The sequence below is a fragment of the Rhipicephalus sanguineus genome, chromosome 4, assembly GCF_013339695.2.
Source record: "Rhipicephalus sanguineus isolate Rsan-2018 chromosome 4, BIME_Rsan_1.4, whole genome shotgun sequence".
In the NCBI taxonomy this organism is placed as follows: Eukaryota; Metazoa; Arthropoda; class Arachnida; order Ixodida; family Ixodidae; genus Rhipicephalus; species Rhipicephalus sanguineus.
In genome coordinates, this window is record NC_051179.1 from 164,585,023 (window position 1) to 164,606,917 (window position 21,895).

At 46.0% G+C, this 21,895-nt stretch overlaps 1 protein-coding gene across 1 annotated transcript in view; it reads right to left on the bottom strand.

Annotated features, from left to right (window-relative positions):
• The window catches only part of LOC119391811 (cytochrome P450 3A11), an 87,136-nt gene extending 74,885 nt beyond the window's left edge, over positions 1 to 12,251 (bottom strand). Inside the window, exons 1-4 of the mRNA XM_049415406.1 lie at positions 12,238 to 12,251; positions 10,932 to 11,028; positions 6,593 to 6,645; positions 2,023 to 2,119 (exon numbers count right to left, since the gene is read on the bottom strand). Coding sequence (XP_049271363.1) covers positions 2,023 to 2,119; positions 6,593 to 6,645; positions 10,932 to 11,028; positions 12,238 to 12,251 — 261 coding nt within the window. The remainder of the gene's footprint in view (positions 1 to 2,022; positions 2,120 to 6,592; positions 6,646 to 10,931; positions 11,029 to 12,237) is intronic.
• Positions 12,252 to 21,895: the final 9,644 nt, after the last annotated feature.

Genomic DNA, 21,895 nt, shown 5'->3' on the forward strand with positions numbered 1-21,895 from the left:
CAGTCAGCATCGGCATGGCGCCGGCCGGTCTTGTAAGATACAGTGAAGTCGTACTCTTGCAATCTGAGGGCCCAGCGCGCAAGTCGACCAGATGGATCACGTAGGCTCACAAGCCAGCAGAGGGAGTGGTGGTCTGTGAGGATCGTGAAATGCCGTCCGTACAAGTATGACCGAAATCTTTGAACAGCGAAGATTACGGCAAGGCATTCCTGTTCGGTCACAGTATAGTTCCGCTCCGGCTTGCTCAGCGAGCGGCTGGCATAAGCGATGACATGTTCTTTATCCTCAATGCGTTGAACGAGTACGGCACCGACGCCCACACCACTAGCGTCTGTGTGAACTTCCGTTGGGGCGGAGGGGTCAAAGTGCCGTAGAATCGGTTGTGACGTCAAGAGATGCTTCAGCTGTCGAAAAGAGGCGTCACATTCATCACAATATGTTGCGGGGTTTAGCGCCGCATGGGCGGTGCAGAGGGACACGTAGCTGCAATAGCTACATTGGACAAACAGGCAGACGCCTAAACACTACATTGTGAGAGCACCGCTAGGCATGCGGACAGATTAGCGGGCCAGGGAACTTGGCTTCGCACTGCAAAGAGTGCGGATGCCAGGCCTTATTTGAGCAAACAAAGTTCTTGTTTTGCGCGCTAAACCAGCAAAGTGAGAAATAGTTGAGATCTGCAGCATTGCATCGGGAGAGTTTGGCGCATGCGTAAGAACTTCAACTTTGGCGCTAGCAGAGTTGAAATTGAATTTTTAATCGACACGTTCCGGACCTTGCGCAAACGAGCGGGCTAAAGAGCGCTGTGCAAGGTTGTTGCGCGAACCATTCTTGATAGCAGTTGCACTTCTCTGGTTTCATTTTTCTTTTATGTTATACTTTCACCCCTTCCCTCGTTCTTCTGCCTTCTTTCTTGAGGCGGCCTCAGGTGGCGCCTCGCTAAATATTAACAGTTGATGGTTCGCGCCCAGTTCTGGTTGTGTTTTTTTTTCTGTACTTTCGTGAGTTTCCCTCTGTACCGCCCATGCAGCGCAAAACCCCGCAACATATCTGACTTAGCTCTGGCTACGTTGCACATGCATAATATAATACAAATATAGTGAGGAAAGTGTGTATACAACACTGCTGGCTCCTTCACAATTTTATTCCTTTGGCAGCTAGTTAGGTTAAATACTCCAAAACTTATTGCATTTTGTCCATCCAGCATTTTTAATGCTGCCACCGTTATGTCGTGCTCTTGCCACCATAGCATAATCTTACTTTCGAAGAAGGGAAGGAAAAACACCTTCAGCTTTCGCCATCGAACGCACGATCCTATAATACTCGTGTGGTGTCCAGACTCAAACACCCACTCGTTCTGCTGGAACCAACCTTGCATAATTGCCCGGATTTTTCGCTGGCATGCAACTCATTGTGACACATGGAGCCCATGCACGTGTTTGGATGATTACAGCCCTAGTCCAGCGGAAAGAGGAGGGAGGAGGTGGGGTGGTTACCCCTTCCCCTAATCTTCTACTGGGGGCACCAATTCTCTGTGACTCTTCCTGTCATAGCGTTTAAGTGCAGGGCCGTGGCCATACAACTTCTTGACGAAAATGGCGGGCGAGGACCCCTGATGTTGCATTCAAAAAATTGCTTGCCTCCCACATTTATCCCCGGAAAGCTTGGCACTAAAGGCAGGCCGCAGTGAGAAGCATGTCACGCCTCATTTTCATTTCGTGCTCGAGCAATTATATTCTGGGAGGAGGGTGGTGCCCTGCGCGTAAACTGCCCCCCCCCCCCTCCCCGCTTTAATGGAGGACCGTGCGCACACCTATGGTTACAATTAACAGCAGGCAATACTCTCATGGACGAATGCGGCATTTCGCCGAACCTATCATATTTTCACAGTGACTGACCAAAGGAACCCCCAATATATCCCTATATTTAACATGACACCGCAGACAGCGCCGCTTTATAGTGATGAGCAAAATACGCTAATACGGTAGCAAACAAGTTTTCACCAGGAAAACATTTACGTACCATTCTGTATGGCAGAGCTGCGAAATCCTTTACTAGAACTTGTTTCACAAGATCAGGCTCCGCGACAAACAGAACGGGCTTGCCCGCTTCAAAGGCGCTGCGAGTGCGAACGAAGTATCAGAGTGAATAGAAACAGGGGAAATAAATTGCGACACAACAAAATGATTGTATTGTGAGCTAATATGGGCGTTGTTAAATCTCTGCCAGGAAAACTAAAGCTATTAAAACATATGCTGCGTTCTTTATTTACCAGAATTGTGATATGATTTTGAGGAACGCTGTTGCTTCGCGATAACTTCGACTTCCTGTGTTTTTTTTAACGTGCACCTGTAATCAGTGAAGCGAATGAAGTAAAGGCTTCAAGAAAACATCAGATAACGTTGCCATTTGAAAGGCCTTTCCGATATGTTATGTATGGATCGTTTACAAAGGGAATTTGCCGTCAGGTTTTCGAAGCATATCATTACTAATCTTCCAAATGACAAAAATCTGAACGCCGATTCCAAAATGTAGTTTTGGTCTCACGGCAGGAGGTTCAATTCATCCAAACCTACGTGTATATTTCTCATTCTTAGCCCTTAGTCGGCACAACTAGCAAAAACAAGTGATTTACATAATTCTGTACATAGCGTCTGAAAGGGTTAAATACTCCAAAACTTCGTGCATTTCGGTGCCTTACGAAAAATACTTGAGACCAGTCACGTCTGTCTAGCTCATTAAGATACATATTCAGAAAACCAAAATATATAGATATATGGGACGACGACACTCATGTGCTGGCCGGGCCGCTAACTAGTGGTCCGCGGGCCGAGTGTTTGAGACCCGTGTTGTAGATGATGATAGGGACCAGATGCGCAAAGACGATGCCAATTCACGCTTGCAAAATGTATGAAGTCACTGTAAAGGCTTGTACGGCAGATTGGCACACTTAATTTCAGGTTACCCTCAGTGCTGCTGGAAATAGTACATATAAGCTTAGTACCATGTAAGCATGGTTGAAGAACTGACATTTCGGCGAGTTGGATTCTGTTAATCATATTGAATAGATTCAGCTCAATACAACGAGATAGAGGCGAAGAAGGGACACGAACACCAGCGCTGTTCTCACAACTAATTTTATTAGCGCAGAAACAGATATTTTAAAACACAGCCAATAACCACGTAACCACACGCCCGGCATGACAGCGAAACTTCTTAAAAATTGTCAGTTGTTGGGCTAGTTGGCTCGGCATCTTGCATAGGGAAGCGCGGATTTGGTTAGGAAGAAAGACCACACGATAGAAAAGACGCTCACTTGCAACAGAGGTTATTCGAAACACTTCATGCCAAGAAAACCTATGCGCAGGCGCATTCACAACAGCCACTGTCACAAAAAAACTGCCGAATCGCTGGGACATGCGATAACAATCTAAAATATCTTAAAAGGGGTTGCATATGATCAGTTTAAGCGATTAACTGCTGGGAAGGAAGTTTGTCTCCCTCATCGTCAAATGCAGCGAAGGCGCACTGATGCACGAGTCTGCTGCAATCTTAATCTGGTCCGCCTCTAGAATCTCTCTTTCACGCCTTCCCGTTGCTCTGCTCATGACGTCTGTCTCTTCGAAAAGTGCTCTGCACCCGCACTACCTGCAATGCGCACGAAGGCGCGCCCCATCATTCCGAGCCATCAGCGTGGTCGCGTGCATCTACGATTGAGACATTGGCCAGTTTGGCCGATGTAAGCTTTTCCACAAGTGAGTGGGATTTTATATACCGCTTTCGTATCACAGGGAACAAATGGCTTCTTGTGCTTCCTTTCGCACACCGATTTCTTAGTTTGTTCACCAGCCAAAAGCACACAAACGGCAAAGCTCAAAGAGTGCCGCGAAGACGAGGTTTACGCCGTGCGTTAAACCTATCCTCTTAAAGTTGTGCGAAATGGTGTGAATGTAGGGCATGATAACATACTTGTTAAGACTCTGTCGTAGTGAAGCGGAAGGTGAGGAACCCTTCTTCTTAAGAAGGGAGGATGCCAAGGCAACAATGAAGGTGGAAGGAAAACCCGTAGCTAAAAAGCATGAAATCTGGTGGTCAAAGCTATGGCTGACCTTATGAGTGCATGACTTCGTGAGCGCTGAGTTGAGGCATGAGTAAGCCATCCGCCTTTTCACCAGTTTACTATGAGATGAATCAAAGGGTAAAATGGCTTTCTTTGACCGCGGTTTATACCCCCAGCAAATATGGTCTTCACAATAAAAAAACAGGGCTAAATCTAAGAACTGGATTGTGTCGTTCTCAGGAAGTTCCGTCGTGAATGATAATGAGGGCGAAAACTGTTTGAAACGGTTCAAGACGCTGTGAGTGACTTCCGAAGAGCTAGCGTTGATGGGGACTGAGATAACAAACAATAAAGTCGTCGACATATCTGCATACTTTCAACGCACGTGAACGTTTGAATTCTTGCTGTAGCTTTAGGTCAAAATTGGCAAGATAAATCTCGCACAGAACTGGTGCCACACACGAACCAATGCAAATTCTTTATAAGTCTTGGTGTTAAAGCTAACAAAGGTAGAGGCCAAGTAGCATGTGAATAGCTCCATAAAACTATCAGCCGTAACTAGGCAACCATTCTGAAAGGACACCACACCATACGAGTCAATTTCCTCTCGGACAGTGACAAAGAGTTCGTCATGTGGTACTGAGTGCTCAGACATCCAGACACTCTTGTGCAAGCCTTGAAATTGGGAGTGCCGGGAGTCAACTACGCGTTATCGGTGAAAATTGAGGACTTCATTTACTTAGTACTCAGAACAGCGCTGGTGTTCGTGTCCCTTCTTCACCTCTGTCTCGTTGTATCGCGCCGAATTCATTCAATATGTTTAAAGATGTTTGAGAACGGCAGCATTCGCGGCGAGAAGAACGTTTGCGTGCTGGTTGATAGGTATAACACTAGCTTAGGGAAAAAAGGTTGGCACATGGAAGCCGACTGCACATGTACGTCCTTTGAAAAGTAGAAGGATACCCAGGCCAACGTAAATACGAACTCAAATCGCGCCGATAATTCAAGTAGCATTTTCGCGGAAACTGCAGGGATTTTTAAGTCTTGGAGGGGGTGTGATAGGTAAAAATGTATGCTCCTCCATAGGACTGGTAATTCTGTGACGCATACAGAACGTCAGTATGGCTGCAGGCCTGCAAATTCGCGGTAGCTTGCAACCAGCGCTTTTGCAACTTATCCTGCTCGGTGGACTTCTACCCGGTTAGCAGAGCAGCGGGCGCACGCATCCGTTCGGCACTTCGTTGCCCCGTAAGCGTCTGACTGCAAGCTGTGACTGTCGCGCACTGTTGAATCAAGGGGTAATAAACGCGTGTCTGTTCGAAATCGCACTCTGGAGTCTCCGATGTGCAATGGCGGAGAGTTGACGAACCCTATACCGTTGCGTCATACGATTTCTGGAGCATCGATCATAGGTTAAGCATCGCGCCAGTAATGTAGGGTTGAGCTCACGCAGATACCTCTAGAAGTGGGACACGCAAGGTCTGAACTCGATTCTTCTATGATTTACCCCTCGACACCCGCCATGCACCTAGCCTACCACTACATACCGCGTCACCATTAGTGTTGTTATGCTAGAGAAAAAAAGTCACAGTTTCGCCGCAACGGCGAAGGAATGAATTCGATAGCAATAAATTGTAATGTAACGCGAAGAACGGAAAGCAGCTCCAAATTGCCAGCGCGTCGCTCGAGCCCAAATGACGCACGAAAAGAACGCACACAGGACGAGCGCGAACTAATGCGTCACAGCTCGACACTTGAAGCGCACTGCTCAAACATAAAGCAGGATGCACGACACGAACGAACATGTACACACAAGACGAGCGCGAACTAACTGTCACAGTTGTTACTTATTTCTGCTTGAACAGCGCGCTCCTTTCGCAAACGCGGCCGCTGCAGCGAGCGAAGCGAAGCACCCCACCAGCCGCCCTTTCTTTCCTCGAGATAAGCGCACGAAATCGACCACGCCTGGTAGAGCGAAGAGCAACGGCGTTCGCAGGAGCGGGGCGACGATCTTTAAAGCGCGCCACACGCGCGCACGTCGCGCCATCTATGTGGCCACTAAGAAAGCATGCCGAATTACATGGCGTATATAAATATCTCGCCGTTAGCAGGCTGAAAGACGGTGCTGTCGTGGCCTAACGCCTAACGCGGCGGGCTGCAAAGCGAGTGGTCGCCCGTTCGATTCCGCGCGTCGGAAAGAATTTCTGAATTACATTCTTTGTGGCATTTCTATATATATACATATTTATACATATACGGTGAATGACGGCGACGGGGACGGACATTTTCCAGCCGAGACTGTCCATATAATTGCTATCGCAATAAAATAAGCCAGAATTTTATTAACTTCCTTTTCAAAATCAGTGGGTATATACTGCTCACAGTGTGAATTAAATTGATTATAATCAACTGCTTGCGTTTTATTCTTTACCATGCAGCAGAGATAGGAGCCTCGACTGATTAGGCCTTCCGTCCAAGGGCACGACATAAAAGCAGCCCACAATTTTAACTAAGGACACGCGCTATACTCACCCGAAAAAGTTTCCATGTTTCATGTACCTTTCATGGTCGATCTTGAACTGTGGCTGCAAGTTACAATGAATGCACTTGTTATATTCAGGCAATTATAATGATCATGCAACACTATAAAGGCATCGACGTTTGTCACTGAAATGTGTGAAATACGTATACTCCGTTTTGCCGGGGAGCGAATGCACATAAATCAGATGCACATTTGACTGCAATTTCTTTTACATTGGTCAATCGCGCAACTTCTTTTGACAACTGAAACAGCAATAACACGATTTTGGTAATCATCGCTACGTGCCCTACGCACTGCCGGGAAATGTGCGGAAGAGTTCACACTTCATCGCTTGACATAACGGTGCAATGATAGGTAAAGAAAGAAACGTAACAATGAGGCTGCGGCTAGAATTTATACTGACATAGACTAGGTCAGATACCCTTACCAGTACAAAGGCAAACGTATTTATGGCCCACGTTTATTGGCGTTCATCGCGTCGCATATTGCGCATTTAACTGGACGACGGCGCTACGTCTACCGCATCGTAGATGTAGCGCCATCATCTTTGTTCATCAACATCGTCATCACCATTCTTCCGCCATCGCGCAGCCCATGCCGAGAGCTCGTGGCGAGAGCAAAAAGAACGTGCTCACGACCCTGGCCAGGCCGCCGCTCCGCTTCGGCCATCGCCTTCGCAATCATTATGTTTTTAATATTCATCTGATCTCATTTGTCTTGGTTCATTGCAGTAGCCAAAGCTTTTTTTATGTCCCTACAAAAAAAATTTGTTTTTTTTTGTCAAGTGGAATTACAGCTAGGGGTGTTCGCGTAATTATTTTTCATAATTACGTGTTCGCGCAATTATGAAAAATGAGAAAATATAGGACTTCCTTTATAATTATCACATGTGCCTAAAAGGTGTGCTTTATAATCTAGGCAAATAATATCTAGTGCTTATCCCTTTTTAAAGAAACAAATTCTCACACTTCGCCTCTTGAAAACCACAATGCTATAATATCTACAACCACAATGCGCAATATCTTGAAACCACAATGCTATAAAAGGTTTGCTGACATTTCCTTCATTTGGCCTCACAGCGAATCGCAACTTCCTGCAATTATATCTCATTTTAGATGCGAAGTATCTTAAGGCCGAGCTCAATCCGGTGGTGTGCGGCGTGACCACCTTTACTGCGCATGCGCATACCCTCTCCGCACACCTCCTCTCCGCACACCTCCTCTCCACTTTCCCTCTCACCTTCCCCTCTCCACTTTCCCTCTCCCATTCCCCTCTCCACTTTCCATCTCCACTTTCCCTCTCCACCTTCCCTCTCCCTCTCCCCCTCTCCACTTCCCCTCTCCCCTCCCCCTTCCCACTCTTCCTCTGAAACGCGGGCTAGACATGCCGAAATTCTCTGCTGCGCAACGCCGCGATGAGATCGAGCGCATGCGCGTCCCCTCCCCTTCTCTCTCCTCTCCTACGCTGCCCCCCTCTCGCCCGCCTGTCGACCGCGTTCCCCGCTCGCCCTGTGAGAATTAACGGCCAGGCTAGATGGAAGATACGACGCGCATAGCGTCCCTCTTCGCGTTCCACGACGCGAGGTCGGTAGTATGCCCAACGAACGCCAACGGAACGCGATCGTGCAAGTGCTCCGGCTTCGCATCGCCTCATGGTCCGCTTTAGCGGGAGATGGTGTATTTTTTCCTAACGTTCAGCCATCCGTATCATTTGCCTACGCCTACTTATGGAAACTATTAACCTCTTGGACGTCGCAATGCGCAGAAGAAACAACAACTTATCTACTTGAAAACGGGGTACCAGCGAAAACACAGAAACACGTACACAAGAAGAAGGCGTTACAAACGGACAAACGCTGGACTTTCAACTGCTTTATTGGAGGTTACATTGCCGCACAAGGCTTCTCACGCATGCGCATTGCCGTCACTTCCCACGACACGTGACACTTCAAAATTATTTTTCCGCTAAGCAGGCACGCTCGTTTGACTGTCGGAGACAAGGACGTATCGCTGAAACAATTACCTTTACGATTCACAATATGAAATGCTTATAAAACCTCCCGCGAATATCTTGTCTTTCCCCTGCCCAAAATGGTCGTGCGATCAAACATCGGCTTACTAGATTTGCATTTGATGCAACTGCGGCAATGAACAGCCAAATTGCTTCCCAAGTCACCGCTCAAGGATGTATTATGTTCTTGTAACAACTTATTCATACACCTTCCCGTTTGCCCAATATAAACTTTGCCACATGCTAGTGGAACGCAGTAAATAACACCTGTATTGCACTCAACAAAGGGTTTCATGTGCTTGACTATACAGGCCTCTTTCATTTTCCCCTTGATACCTATCCTCACACAGAAGCCTGCCAATTTGCATGGTGCTGAAGGAACCACGCTGACACCTTGCTTTTCAGCCACTTTCTTTTTGTTGTGAGAAACCTTATGTACGTAAGTTATCACTTCAAAATCCTTCATATTCTCTGTAGACTTCCTAACTTTAAGCCCCTTCACTTTTTTCAACCCAACTTCTGCCACAGACCTAATGACCGAGAAAGGGAAACGCTCAGTCATCAACCTCTCGACCTGCTTTCTCAGGCTACAGGGCATGCGGGGGGAGCAGCTCTTTGCACCGCGTCCATGAGGCGACCAAGCGCTACGCTCCTCTTGACCAACTTCGACTGGTTGGATTCATATGGCATTGGTACTTTCTTTGTTCGGGGCGAAAAGATCCAGCAAACATGGTCATTGTCATGAAACATTAGTTGTAAGTCAAGAAACGTTATGACTTTGTCGAGTGGTAGTTCGCAGGTAAAACTGAAACCTCGAGAACAATCCCTAAAAACAGATAAAAATACCCTCTGCAACACTGTGTACTTTTTCTCCTGGCAAAAGCCTTATAAAAACCAGAAAGTCGTCCACTTATCTAAACACACGGATCACATGTTCGTTGTCCAAAAGAAGCGCAATGGAGGTTGTCAGATTTTGCTAGAAAATGCTGCATAAAATCGGCGCAACACTAGACCCAATACATATCCCTTCCTTTCTTTTGTAAAAACACACTACCCTTAAACTCGGCCAGGGTGGATTCCAAGTTAACAGGACAGAACCTCAAAAAAATGCGCCTACACTCATGTCTACTTGGTTCTGAAAGCGAACAGCTCCACTGAGTTCGATCACTTCGCGCACCGCTATGTACAATTCGTCGTGTGGAGTTGAATGATAAAGGTCCTCTATGCCCGAGAAAAACGCACTGTTCACTCCAGTTAGGCCTTCGCTTAGCACGTCAACCAAGTCCGCGGAATATCGGTGGGCGAACGACTCCGCTGGCTTGAAGGAGTTCAGATGACGCTGAAGGAAGGTGCTTACAGTTTTTTGCCAGGATCCGCTTTCTGTCACAATTGCTCTTAGTGGGCAGTCCACCTTGCGAGTCTTCGCCGTGAAAAAGACTTGGAGCCGGTCGTCACTGCACTTTGCCGCTGCCTTAGGTAAACTTTCTTGGTTGCACTTCTCAAGCAATCTCACTGCGTTCCGTTTTACTTGCCTCGGTTTTACCGAAACGGGTTTGAAGTGTTTTTCAATCGCTCTACAGGTCCTTTCATTCCGTCCAAACCACGATATGATTATGAGGCGCGCCGTAGTGGAGGGCTCCGGAAATTTCGATCATCTGGTCTTATTTAACGTGCACTTAAATCGCACAGGACACGGGTCTCTACCATTTCGCCTCCATCGAAATGGGAGCGCCGCGACCGGGATGGAACCCGCGACCTTCGGGTCAGCAGCCGAGCACCGCGTACCGCTACGCTATCGACGCATGTTGATCGCGCTCGCCCTGAACCCTTGCCAAAGTGCGGAGCACTGTCTCTGGCAGCCCACAAAAGGCAAAGCTGTTGCTTTCTTTCGTGGGTGGAGGCGTAGTCACGTGTTATTTCTCACATTTCACGGGCTTTCTTTGGCAGTCGGGAAAAATGGGCACGCAATTAGTACGTTGTTAAAAATAGCGAAGCTATATGACAGTTCAATATGCCTACAAAACATGAGTAGTGGCTACTCCAGTCAGTGTACTGGGAACAAAATGTACAAGGTTCGTGCTGCGAGATAGTTGGGACACCCCCCCCCCCCGTGTGTGTGTACATATATATATATATATATATATATATATATATATATATATATATATATATATGTGTGTGTGTGTGTAAAGTTGTGTGTTTGTGATGGCGTTCGTTATGAGCCAACGAAAGCGGCACAAATTTGTTTCTTTATGAGTGCGTCCTACGTACCCTAATTGATAAGTTGGGTCGGGGTTCAGAGTAAAAGTCCCTACTCACCTTAAATAGCATCTTCAATGTGGGGCCAAAGACAATGGAAAATGGCTCAGACGGGATATTCTGGCTTTTCCAGTAGTGCCGATGTCTTGAGGCATATCTACATATAAGTTAAAAAAGTAAAAGAAAAATTACGGCATTAAAAAGTGTTCACGCGTTCACGTCCACCGTCGGGAAATATCGGTTATGATATTCAGCTGACGCGATTGTCTTCGTACGGTAAGTTTACGTCATACGAGTAAAGAAAATGCACAAGGCGACATACAACAAAGTCCTGCCCACTTTATCGTCAAATGAATACGCAAGAGTATCATAACGCATTGTCCCTTTATTTGTCTATGTCAGCACAACATCGGTATGGGTGTTATTGTCAGCATTCAGAAACGACTGAACCAAAGAGCACTTTCCAACTCCTTCAGGTCATAGCCCTGCTGCGGGGGAATATACTATATCATATGAAGACGCTCTTCTCCGATATGTGACGGCGAAGATACCAATCAACTGGATGAATTTGCAGGGTTAAGAAGATATTCTCGGTAATTTTAATTTTATGCTGCATCGCGAATGCTCAAAAATAAAGAACAAAGGCACCGCAGAAATGGAAGAGTGCGCACCTGGAAAAAATTATTGCGTTGGAAAATCCAGACCTTGGTTCCGAAGAACCTTTCACTGTTGCAGAATTGCACCGCAGCGTTGGCTGTACACTGATAAATCGATGCATAGCACAACTAAGCCAGCGTTCGGAAGAAAATGCATTTCTGCGTGAATATTCTAGCAAAATTAATGGAGGAAATTTCACTTGTGTTTATGTAGTATGTGGCTCTCAATATGAGTTTCAAGCACGCCAGCCAATTCTCCGCGGGTTCGTGATTGCATAGCTACATCGTTATGAAATACATAATGAAATACATAATACGCAATATGAAATACAAATACGCTTCAAGCACACAACGAGCGCAAAATTCTAGAGCCCTATTTCATTCATAGTTTTCATGCCACCACGTCAATATTAATGAAAGTACCGCCTGGTAGGAGGTTTTTTCGTGAGGACGTCAATCCGCAGTGGCGCATTTCAGACGAGCCACGTGTTTCGCATAATGTCATCAGTGGAGGCATGTGGCGTAACTTTGTATTCTCGATTTCTTGCTGCAACGTTCATCTTTGGAAGGTTGCATATCATACGGGCCAAACCATTCGGATACTCACGCTGCGTGTTCGTGTGAAATGCGCTAATCGTCCTTCATAAAGAACACACTAGCAGACGCTGGAACCACCTGAGCACGCTTTGTAAGCACGCGCTTACCCTTACCTGCTGTGCAACATGGCTCCTTCACATGGCGCTGACACACAAAAAAGTAAGCAGGCTAATTAAAGATTTCTCTGTCTGTACGGGAACATTTTAATGGGACATGTAGAATCGAGCTTTTCGAATCATCCCCGTCAAAGGCGCGCACTATCTCCACTACGTCCACGATATATTTGTTAAGTGGGACCATGGCAGATTCGTTCGCTAAACACATCCATTCATCCTTTAAACGATTTTCACTGCAGTACTAATTTTACCATGCATCATTTTTGGAGTGAAAGGGGCCTCCTCGACAGGACAGTATCCATTTAAGAAGGAAAATCAAAGGCCACGCTCTGCTGTAAGCCAGGAGATATGCAACAATATCCAGATAATCCTACGCCACCCTCGACACTGCAAGCAAGGAATATTTGTCGGTCAGGCGAGGCGCATAAGAAGAATGTGTAGCGACGACCGTGACTAAGTTGCCCACTTCATAAATCTAAAGGCGATTTTGGTTGACAGAAACCAACACCACGAAGCTCTAAAGAAAGGCTACAACAAAGCATGTGAATTAGCTAAGAAGTCAACAATAGCTACAGGAGACTCAAAGTGCCGTCCGACCAGCTACTAACATTTGTAACAAAATACTTCAATGCGATACCAAACATAAGTAATCTCTTGCGTAAGTACTATCCAATATTCCTAAGGAAACGAGCGCCACAGAAAAGGATTTCTGCAAGTGCCAAGAGTAACCTATCACCTTAAGAGAAATTTTCAAGACATGTTAATGAACATCACAAAACTGACAGCCTGGGCACTTGGTCTTGATTCATCTTGATTGAGCCCTGTCCGTGTCTGCTTCTTTGTCATGCGTTTTGTATTTCGCGCTTTGCACGTCATTTCAAGAGTTAATGCATGCATAAGTAAACCCTCACTGCATCGAACACATAACAACTTGTTCTTGTCCGAAATGCAAGATTTGTAAATCCCTTCAAAACGACGACATAATTAAAAGCATCGTAAGTCATTACATCCATCATGTAAAATCTGGTTTTGCCTGCGCTACTCGAAGCGTTACATGCTGAATGTTCTTTGTCTCGAGCAATACAATGGCGCAACAGGACTACCAATTAATGTTGCATTAAACGCGCGTCGCGCGCACACGGCGGGAAGGTTAACCAAAGCTGTGGCACAGCACTTAAACGCCGCATGCCGCTTCGATGAAATAAATTTTCATGTACTTCTGTCATACTTGCAATCGCCCTGAGAATGCAAATAGGGGGAGTCGTATACGATTCAAAAGTTCTATGCACTGCAGCGAACAATATATACGTTCCAAATCGAGGTGGTTAATCTGTCGCATATATCATGTGCGCAACAACAACCAGTCACACTTATGCCTTTTCTCTAAGAATTTAGAGCCGTTCAGATCATGAAATTAGCATGCTCCGTTGCACTCCTCAACCGTGACATATTCGTTGGCGAAGAAAAATACCTCGATTTTAAGAGCGAAACTGTTAGAGCTGGCAGTAAGACGTTCGTTAACAAAAACCCCTGCTGCGCCATTGCCATAGCATTACCATAACAGCTGCGCGCACCTGTGCTAAAAATAGTTAAGCCGCCGCCGCACGGAGGAGCAGCCGCCGCCGAGCCGTCGCCATAGCAACCGCCACAGTTTCTTACACCGTTGCCCAGGGACCGCGATTTCAACACATTGAGAGTGGGAAGCTTTGCGCGTATTCTGGATCCGTCCGTTGCCTTCTCTTGGCTGCCGCTTCTTCCGCCAAGAACGCTGGATCCAATCGCCGCCGGCGTTGTAATTCGCCTGCTCCAGCACGACGAGCTGAGGAACAACCAGCTTCGCTGTGCCAAGCTTTGTGCAACTTAGTTCAAGCTTCCCGCATTTTCCTGAAGACCACCGGATTCACGACTCAGCAGAATGGTCCCCGCCGCCCTCTACCCATTCGACTCGAACGAAGCCTGTATACAACCCGGGTACTTCTGGCCCTTTCTGTTCTTTATTTGTTCCTGTCGCCCTTGCTCCCCAACTCGGCATGTCAACCGACCTCAATAGTGTCCTCCTCTCCTTTCTTGTCCTTCCCCTCATTTCCTACTTGTTTTCTCTAATCCTTCTCTACTTTTGAGTCGGAAGCGAGGGAGTAATACCTAAGCATATTTGCTGCTAAGAAAGGGAGTTCCTGCCTTGGCGAAGTGAAGTTCACTTGTCGAAGCGCTGGGTGCAGCGACATTCCGAGGTCAAAGTTTATCCAAGTGCAGATCGAGCGTACTTTCCAGTACACTGTAGTACAGCAGCAAGCCTCTCGCTTCAACATGTACCGTTATTTCAAATTCTCTATGCTAAATTGTCCAACGTGGAGGAAGGGTAAGGAACGAAAGAATTGCCATTGATTCTTTGCAGCACTAAGTGGCAGCGAAATTCATGCGGGTTTCTCATGAAGAAAGAGAAGCTCTCAGTAAGCTAGGTCTGCGGAAATTTCCTGCTCCTTTTGAATTTTGAACATGCGACGAACGCTTTTCCGGCGCTCCTCAAACGGAGCAAACCAATAAGCTAGCAACTGACAGCGCGAGGGCGAAGTAATCAACAGCATAAAACACATGGACACTGAAGCTAGCTAGATCTTCCCAGCGCTCAACGGTGGCGGCCGTCGTGCTGTTTCACTAGCCTGTTCGAATCAGCGAGCATGTATTACCTAGACACATATTTCAGAGGCCCATTCAAATACCCGCCGGATCTGCAATCTCCTGACTGCCTATTCGGATCAGGAAAAGTGCAAGACGACGAGCAGTTTTGGAGATCAAGGTTATGAATTCTGCGCGATTACATTTAATTCCTCTCGATATCTGTCATGATTGTGCATATTCAAATGGACTTCGTTGAATAATCAAACGCCAAGGGAATTTGTGCCAAGAGAACACGTCGCCAGACAGTGCGAATTCGAAGCCGCCCCTGTGAGCGGGTCTTCGAATCTTACAGCAGATCATGAAGTTCTTTCCTGCGCGGGCCCCACGGTTCCGGCGCAGTAGGAAGAAAGGCTCCTCTTTTACAACTGACCCCGAAGGAATTTTGGGAGAGGGCAGCAAAATTTCGAAGAAGCTGACCCAAAGCTCGAGGCAGTCGAACCTTGGCTCTGGCCAAAGGAAGACGCACAGCGACTCCGTCCAGACAGAACCCATATCGGCTACGCTCCGCTCCCTGGTTTCAAGTCGTTCCCCCGGCTAAGCCCCGAGGGCTCCAGCAAGTGTCAAGTGCAACCCCGGGCGCGCTTGCCACCAACGAAAGTAAATTTGGACTTTATTTTTGTTACCTGCAGCGAAATTAGGGTGTGATTTGGACTTTTCATTAGCCATTCGAGATGTAATGTAGATTACAGTACCCTTGTTGTGTGTATTCCTTTTCGTGCTTGTTCAGAAAGTAAATAGTTGAAGTGAAATATGTCCATGTGCATTCATCTGGTTTCCATCATTGTACTGATGGTGACAATATCTCTACCACAAGAATTAGGTTATTTTCATGGCTGACTGTAAAAAACCATAACCAAAGGTAACAGTATATTGTTCCCTTCCCATTTCTGACTATGGACGACGGAAGAATCCGTAAGCTTACGCTTTTTACTAAGTACAAACAGCAATAAATGGCACTTCGGGCATCTTCAGCGAAGACCACATGTTTGCCGCGCTACTGAGAAGCAAGCAAAAGAGAAGTTGCGAGACACATAGAATGAGACTCTTTAAGCTTAGACTAAGAAGTGACCTGTAAAAAAAAAAGGCTGCTTCGCAGAAGGGGTGCCAAGCCTGAGGGACGTGCGGAGCTGGGCAGCCTTCTTTGCTGTGAAATTTTGGCAGCGCGGAAAATCAGGACACAGAAAGAGCAGGACACAAACAAGCGCGGACTACGACTTGAATTTAGTCACAGAAGAAATATACATACCAGAAAAAGCACGAAGGGAAACGGATATACAAGAGGGAAAGTTCAACCCAAATCAAGTGTCGCCCAGAAACGAGATCTCGCCATCTAAAGGCCATATAGAAGGTGAACTGACACAACTATCAATCTTCTTCTATACAAAAAAGGCTTCCGCAATCTCCCTAGCTCTGGCGTCATGATTACCGTACAGACGTGCGCTAAATTCCGGTACGCAACCACACTATGAGCAATGGGCAGACAAGTGCAAACCTGGTGCAGACTTTAGCCCATTGTAGTGCTGTAGGAGGCGCACATTCAGGCAGCGCGCAGTCTGCCCGATATATACCTTGTCACAAGACAATGGAATGCAGTAAGCCACATTCGTTTCACAGTTAGTGAAACGACTGACAGGTTAACACCTCAGCCCTTTTTCACAGGGCCGACCTTCATTTTGATTTTCATTCTAATCTTTGAACATATCTGCTGCACTTTTCTTGCTGGTGGAAAAAGAAGTGAACGTTAATTTTCTTTGCACATTTTTTTTTACCCTATGCGAAAACCTATGCACATACGGAACCGAAACCTCTGTCGCTTTCTTGCAGCCTTAATAGGGCATCCTTTTCCTTTTTTCATTTGGAAAAAATTTTGAGCAGCGAACACCAGAACATTAGTCGGAAAGCCTGCATCTTGTAACATAGTTGTTTTGAAAGAACCCATGCCATTTTGTCGTAACATGACTGTAACAGCTGAATTCAGAAGGTTAACCGCAATACTTATTTTACTACCTTAGAGTGGGAAGATGAATATTCTAAAACCGGTTCTTTGAACGAGGAGAATAAGACCAGCATAAGTGATTCGCATGAAAATACAAGTGAAGATGAAGAAACTGCAATATATTACCTTGAGGAACCTCATGCGTGAAACGCGATCCATGCCCTTTTTGCTCGAATATTTCTACAATATTAGGCCGATTTTGTTCCATGAAAGCATATTCGACTTGCACGATTTAATCGTCCACATATCTGTAAATATTATTTACAAGGCTACTCAGTGCCCTTTTTAAAACCCTATCCACATAGATTAAAGGGGCCATGACACCCAATTTTCGATCATAATATGTGTTATGTGGATTAATCCTTGTGCATTCACAAATAAGCTAGCGAAATTTTAGCGCATTTGGTCGAGCAATTAATTTATAATCGAATATTTTTATATACACGCAAGCGGCCCGAGAGTCAGGCAACACTGGTACACTCGCGAGCCGTGACGTAACAAGCAGCTAGCTGTTCAAGCGTCTGCATCGCGGCTAACGATATTGTTCCGTGGTCAGCTGTACGGAATATCGAGATATTTTAGCTTTCTTAAGCTTGGCACTGAAATTGAACGATTTGCAGCGGCTGAAACTTTGGTAGAAGACGACGGCTGCGTTCCGTGCTGCACATGACGTTACACGCGCCATGAAAAAATGGCGGTGGCCGGCGGTGGGCGGGGTTTACAGCCGGCGACTTGTAGGGCTTGTTTTGCACTGAAATATTTTTTACGGCCCACTTTTAAATCCGTATAGGCATAATAGACGCTTTACTTCTAGTTTTCGCTGAAAAATAGAAATCTTTGGTCAACCGTGTCATGGCCCCTTTAAGGGAGTAACAGCGCGAACGCACACCCACAAGAGAGACGACACGGATACACAAGCGCTGACTGACAACTGGTTTTATTGTCAGAATGACACACCTTATAAACGCCAGAGTGAAGCATGGCAAAGTAAAAAAAGCGAAAAAAAGACGGATGAGTTACAAAGTTTACCAACGCACAGCGCCAACAACGCAAAACAGCTAACCAAGAAAAACAGCAAGAAAACGTGGCCTAAAACCCAGCAGCCGCACCTAGAAGGTAAAACTCACAATCAAGGAGGGTAAGGGATGGGGCGCTAACGCACTTGTTATCAAGTTTCTTGGTGTGATATGTTTCTAAACTGATACGTGCAGTCTTGTCTACACTCCTACCAAGAATCGTTGTCCCTTCAAACCGGGCCACACATCCTGTGCACTTAATGACAAGCGCAACTAAATGTGAGTACTTATCATCTAGCTTTTTCAATTTTTGTGCGTGTTCCCCCAAATGGTCGTTGACACAGCGTCCAGTTTCGCCAACGTAGAACATCCCACATGACATGGGAATGCAATGGAACTCCAATGGAACATTTGACGAATGGCGTTTGGTGTTCTTCTGGCATCCACCTTTGTCGGTGTTGCAAATACGTGGGCACAGCTTTCCCAGCTTATTGGGGACAGAGAAACAAATTGGCACTCCGTGACTACTTGCCACCTTCTTAAGATTGTGGGAAAGCTTATGAACATATGGTACAACCTCAGGCCGAAGGGCCTTCCGGTGGGGCTCAGCCATTGTACGTCCCATTCCACGTTTCAACTTTTGAAGGAGGGTTTCAGAAACAGCAGTTGGGGAACCCTGCAGCCGAAAGACGACATACCTGATTCTCGAAACTAGGCATCATTTGATGCGGGCACGATTTTTTGAGGGCACATTCCAGGCACATCAACGCTATAGCTCTCATAATTTTCTTAGAATGCGCCGAATCAAAGGGCAGCAATCCCTTCTTAGCCCTCGGGTAGTAGCCCCAGCAAGGGTGTCCATCGCACAGCGTTATTTTAAGGTCTAAAAACTGTAAAACCGAACGTTCGGGGAGTGCATGGGTAAAACACAACCCAAGTCCTTGTGCACCAAAAACCGATAAAACTTCACCTACTGTAGAGGGGTAGGTGAAGGCGGGCTGTTTTTTAAGACTACTAAGAAATTGTCAACATACCTAAAAATTCTTAAAACCAGCCCCCCATTAAAAACCTGTTCTAGAATCTTAACAATCTTAGCAAGAAAAAGGTGACACAAGACAGGGGCTACGCAAGAGCCTATGCAAACGCCATCGCGATGCAAAAACGGCTGTTCGTCAAACACTATAAAAGTAGAATTTAAATAAAATTGCAATAAGTCAATAAATTATCAACGGACAAGCCGACTGAGTTCTGGAAGGACACGTCAACGTTATCCTCTATGCATTCTTTCACTGAAACCATCAGTTGCTTCTGCGGAACAGAATAAAACAAATCCTACACGTCTACTGAAAAACCATAAGCAACATCGTCATTACCCTTCTAAAAACTTTGCGACATCAACTGATTTTTTTACAAGAGATGGCTCGTCGACCACGAGCATTTTAAGCTTTTTTAACATGAACTGGCTAACATTCCTCTGCCACGATCCCACTTCACTAACTATGGTCCTAAACGGAAATTCAGGCTTATCGGTCTTGGCAGTAAAAAAACACGCTCAGGCTATTACGCTATTACCCTCTGCCGTTAGTTATGCCCCTCGCAAGCGTACTGCAATCTAACCGCTTACAAAACTCGACGAACTTGGTTTTAACTCGCACTTCACTTTTCTTCACGGGCACGAAATTCTTGTTTATCGCTGCCTTCACTTTTTCGTTGTAGATGCCCTTCGGTAGAACGGCGAACCCGCCTTCTTTATCGGCTTGGACAAGCATCAGGCTGTTGCTCTTGAAGAACGTCACCACGTCTTTTAACAAACTAATACGGTGCAGGTCCGCATTTCTCGGAGCATACTTTCGCAGGCACTCGACACCTTCAGAAGACAGCGGTCCCGATTTTCATATGTAACTTTATCGGTCAACTATCCAAATAGCTTAAGAAGATATCACACAGGATGGGTGCTACACTAGCGGCAATACAAATGCAGGATTTTTTCATGTAAAACTTACCGCCCCAAATTACATGAATAGATTTGAGGTATTCGCCGCTCAAAAGGTTTTCTGAATGGAAAAAGAAAGAGGATGTCCTATTGATGCTGCAAGAAAGCGACAGAGGTTTCGGCTCCGTATGTGCATAGGTTTTCGCATAGGTTAAAAAAAATGTGGTAAAAAATTTAGCGTTCACGTTCATTTTCCGCTAGCAAAACAATCGCAGCAAATATTTTCAAAGATTGATATGAAAAGCAAAATGAAGCTTGGGCCTTTCAAAAAGGGTTGTGGTGTTAATCATGTCAATCGTTTCACTAACTGTCGAACGAATGTGGTTTCCTGCATTCCATTGTTTTGTGACAGGGCATATATCGGGCAGACTGCGCACTGCCTGAATGTGCGTCTGCGAGAGCACTACAATGCGCTAAGGTCTGCGCCAGGTTTGCACGTGTCTGCCCATTGCGTAAAGTGTGGTTGCGTGCCGGAATCATCGCATCGTCTGGTCTGCACGCTAATCATGACGCGAAAACTAGGGAGATTGCGGAAGCCTTTTTTATAGAGAAGAACATTGATAGTTGTGTCAGATCTCGTTTCTCGACGAGACTCGATTTGGGTTCAACCTTCCCTATCGTATTTCCCTTTCGCCTTGTGTTTTTGATGGTCTATATATTTCTTCTGTGAATAAATGCAAGTCTGAGCCTGCGCTCGTTTGTGTCCAGCTCTTTCTGTGTCCCGTTTGTTTGCGCTGCCAAAGTGTCGAAATGAATCTATAGCAACTAGCCCGCCTATCAACCCTTCTGTAGCCTTCTTTGTTTCTCTTCGGCGTTTTCTTTCTTTTTCTCTTTTTCCGTTTTTTCCTGTCTTTTTGCTCTCTTTATTTCTGTTCATTTTTTTCTCTCTCTTTACTTATTTTTTATCTTTCTTGCTCTTTCCATTTTCCTACCTACTTTTTCTCTTTCTTTCTCTTGTATTTCTCGCTTGCTTCCTCTATTATTCTACATTTATACGTGGCTTTTCCGGGCCCCTGAAGTGCTCCGCACTTATCATCAGGGCGCTCGATAACCAAGACAAAGACGTCTTCTCCTTGGCGCGAGGACGCTCTCAATATGCTACAGATGGCGATGCTATTCGTGGTTTTGCCTGCGTTACGCCAAGCTACGACAGCATACGATGACAGCAACACAGCCCGACCCCCTAAATTGCTCCGCACTTAATAGAGCATCCATGAACAATTCGTGCATGTATACGTGTCACGAGAATCCACCGAAGACGCGAGAGTTAAAAATGTCGTGCCGACAACTTGCACTGAAATCTGCGAATCTCATCAAACGTCTAAAAAATTGTCAAGGCGAAGCAAAATCATGCATTCTTGTCCCAACGACATTATCTGAAACACTGCAGATATAGCGCCCACTGTTTTAGTGTGCGTGCGTGTGTGTTCTTGCGAAAAAAGTTCGTCCTTCAGAGGTTATGTGATGATCGGTAAGCGATTGCTTAATAAACTGTTATCCAAGCATTATAGTTCTTCGGAAAGGCAAGCTTGGTTTCCAGACATTGCACACATTCAATAAAACTTCCTGTTGGGCGAGGTGGTGTTGCATCACATACATGTTTTAGCGCAAAAGTGGAAAGTAAAGAAATCTTGGGAAGAGAAGTACACAGCGCACAGGACGAGCGCTCAACATCAACTGATTTTATTTTTAAAAAAACGCGGAAAGTACACCCGTTAAGCGCATGCGTGCCGCCGCTGCGTCGCCAATCAAGCATCGAATCAAAAAAGCTATACTCGCTATTGAACAAATTCATACACGCCCCGCGAGTGAGGTTGGGGCCTGAAGTGGTACCATACATTCACAGGTTGTCCCACAACCTTAAGAAGGTTGCCGGCAAAGACAGCGTGTTAGTCGGGCTCTCCGCCCCTCGAAAGCTGGGCGGCCTGTGCGCACGCGTATGTGAAGAAAAAGAAAAGCAGGGATGCCAAA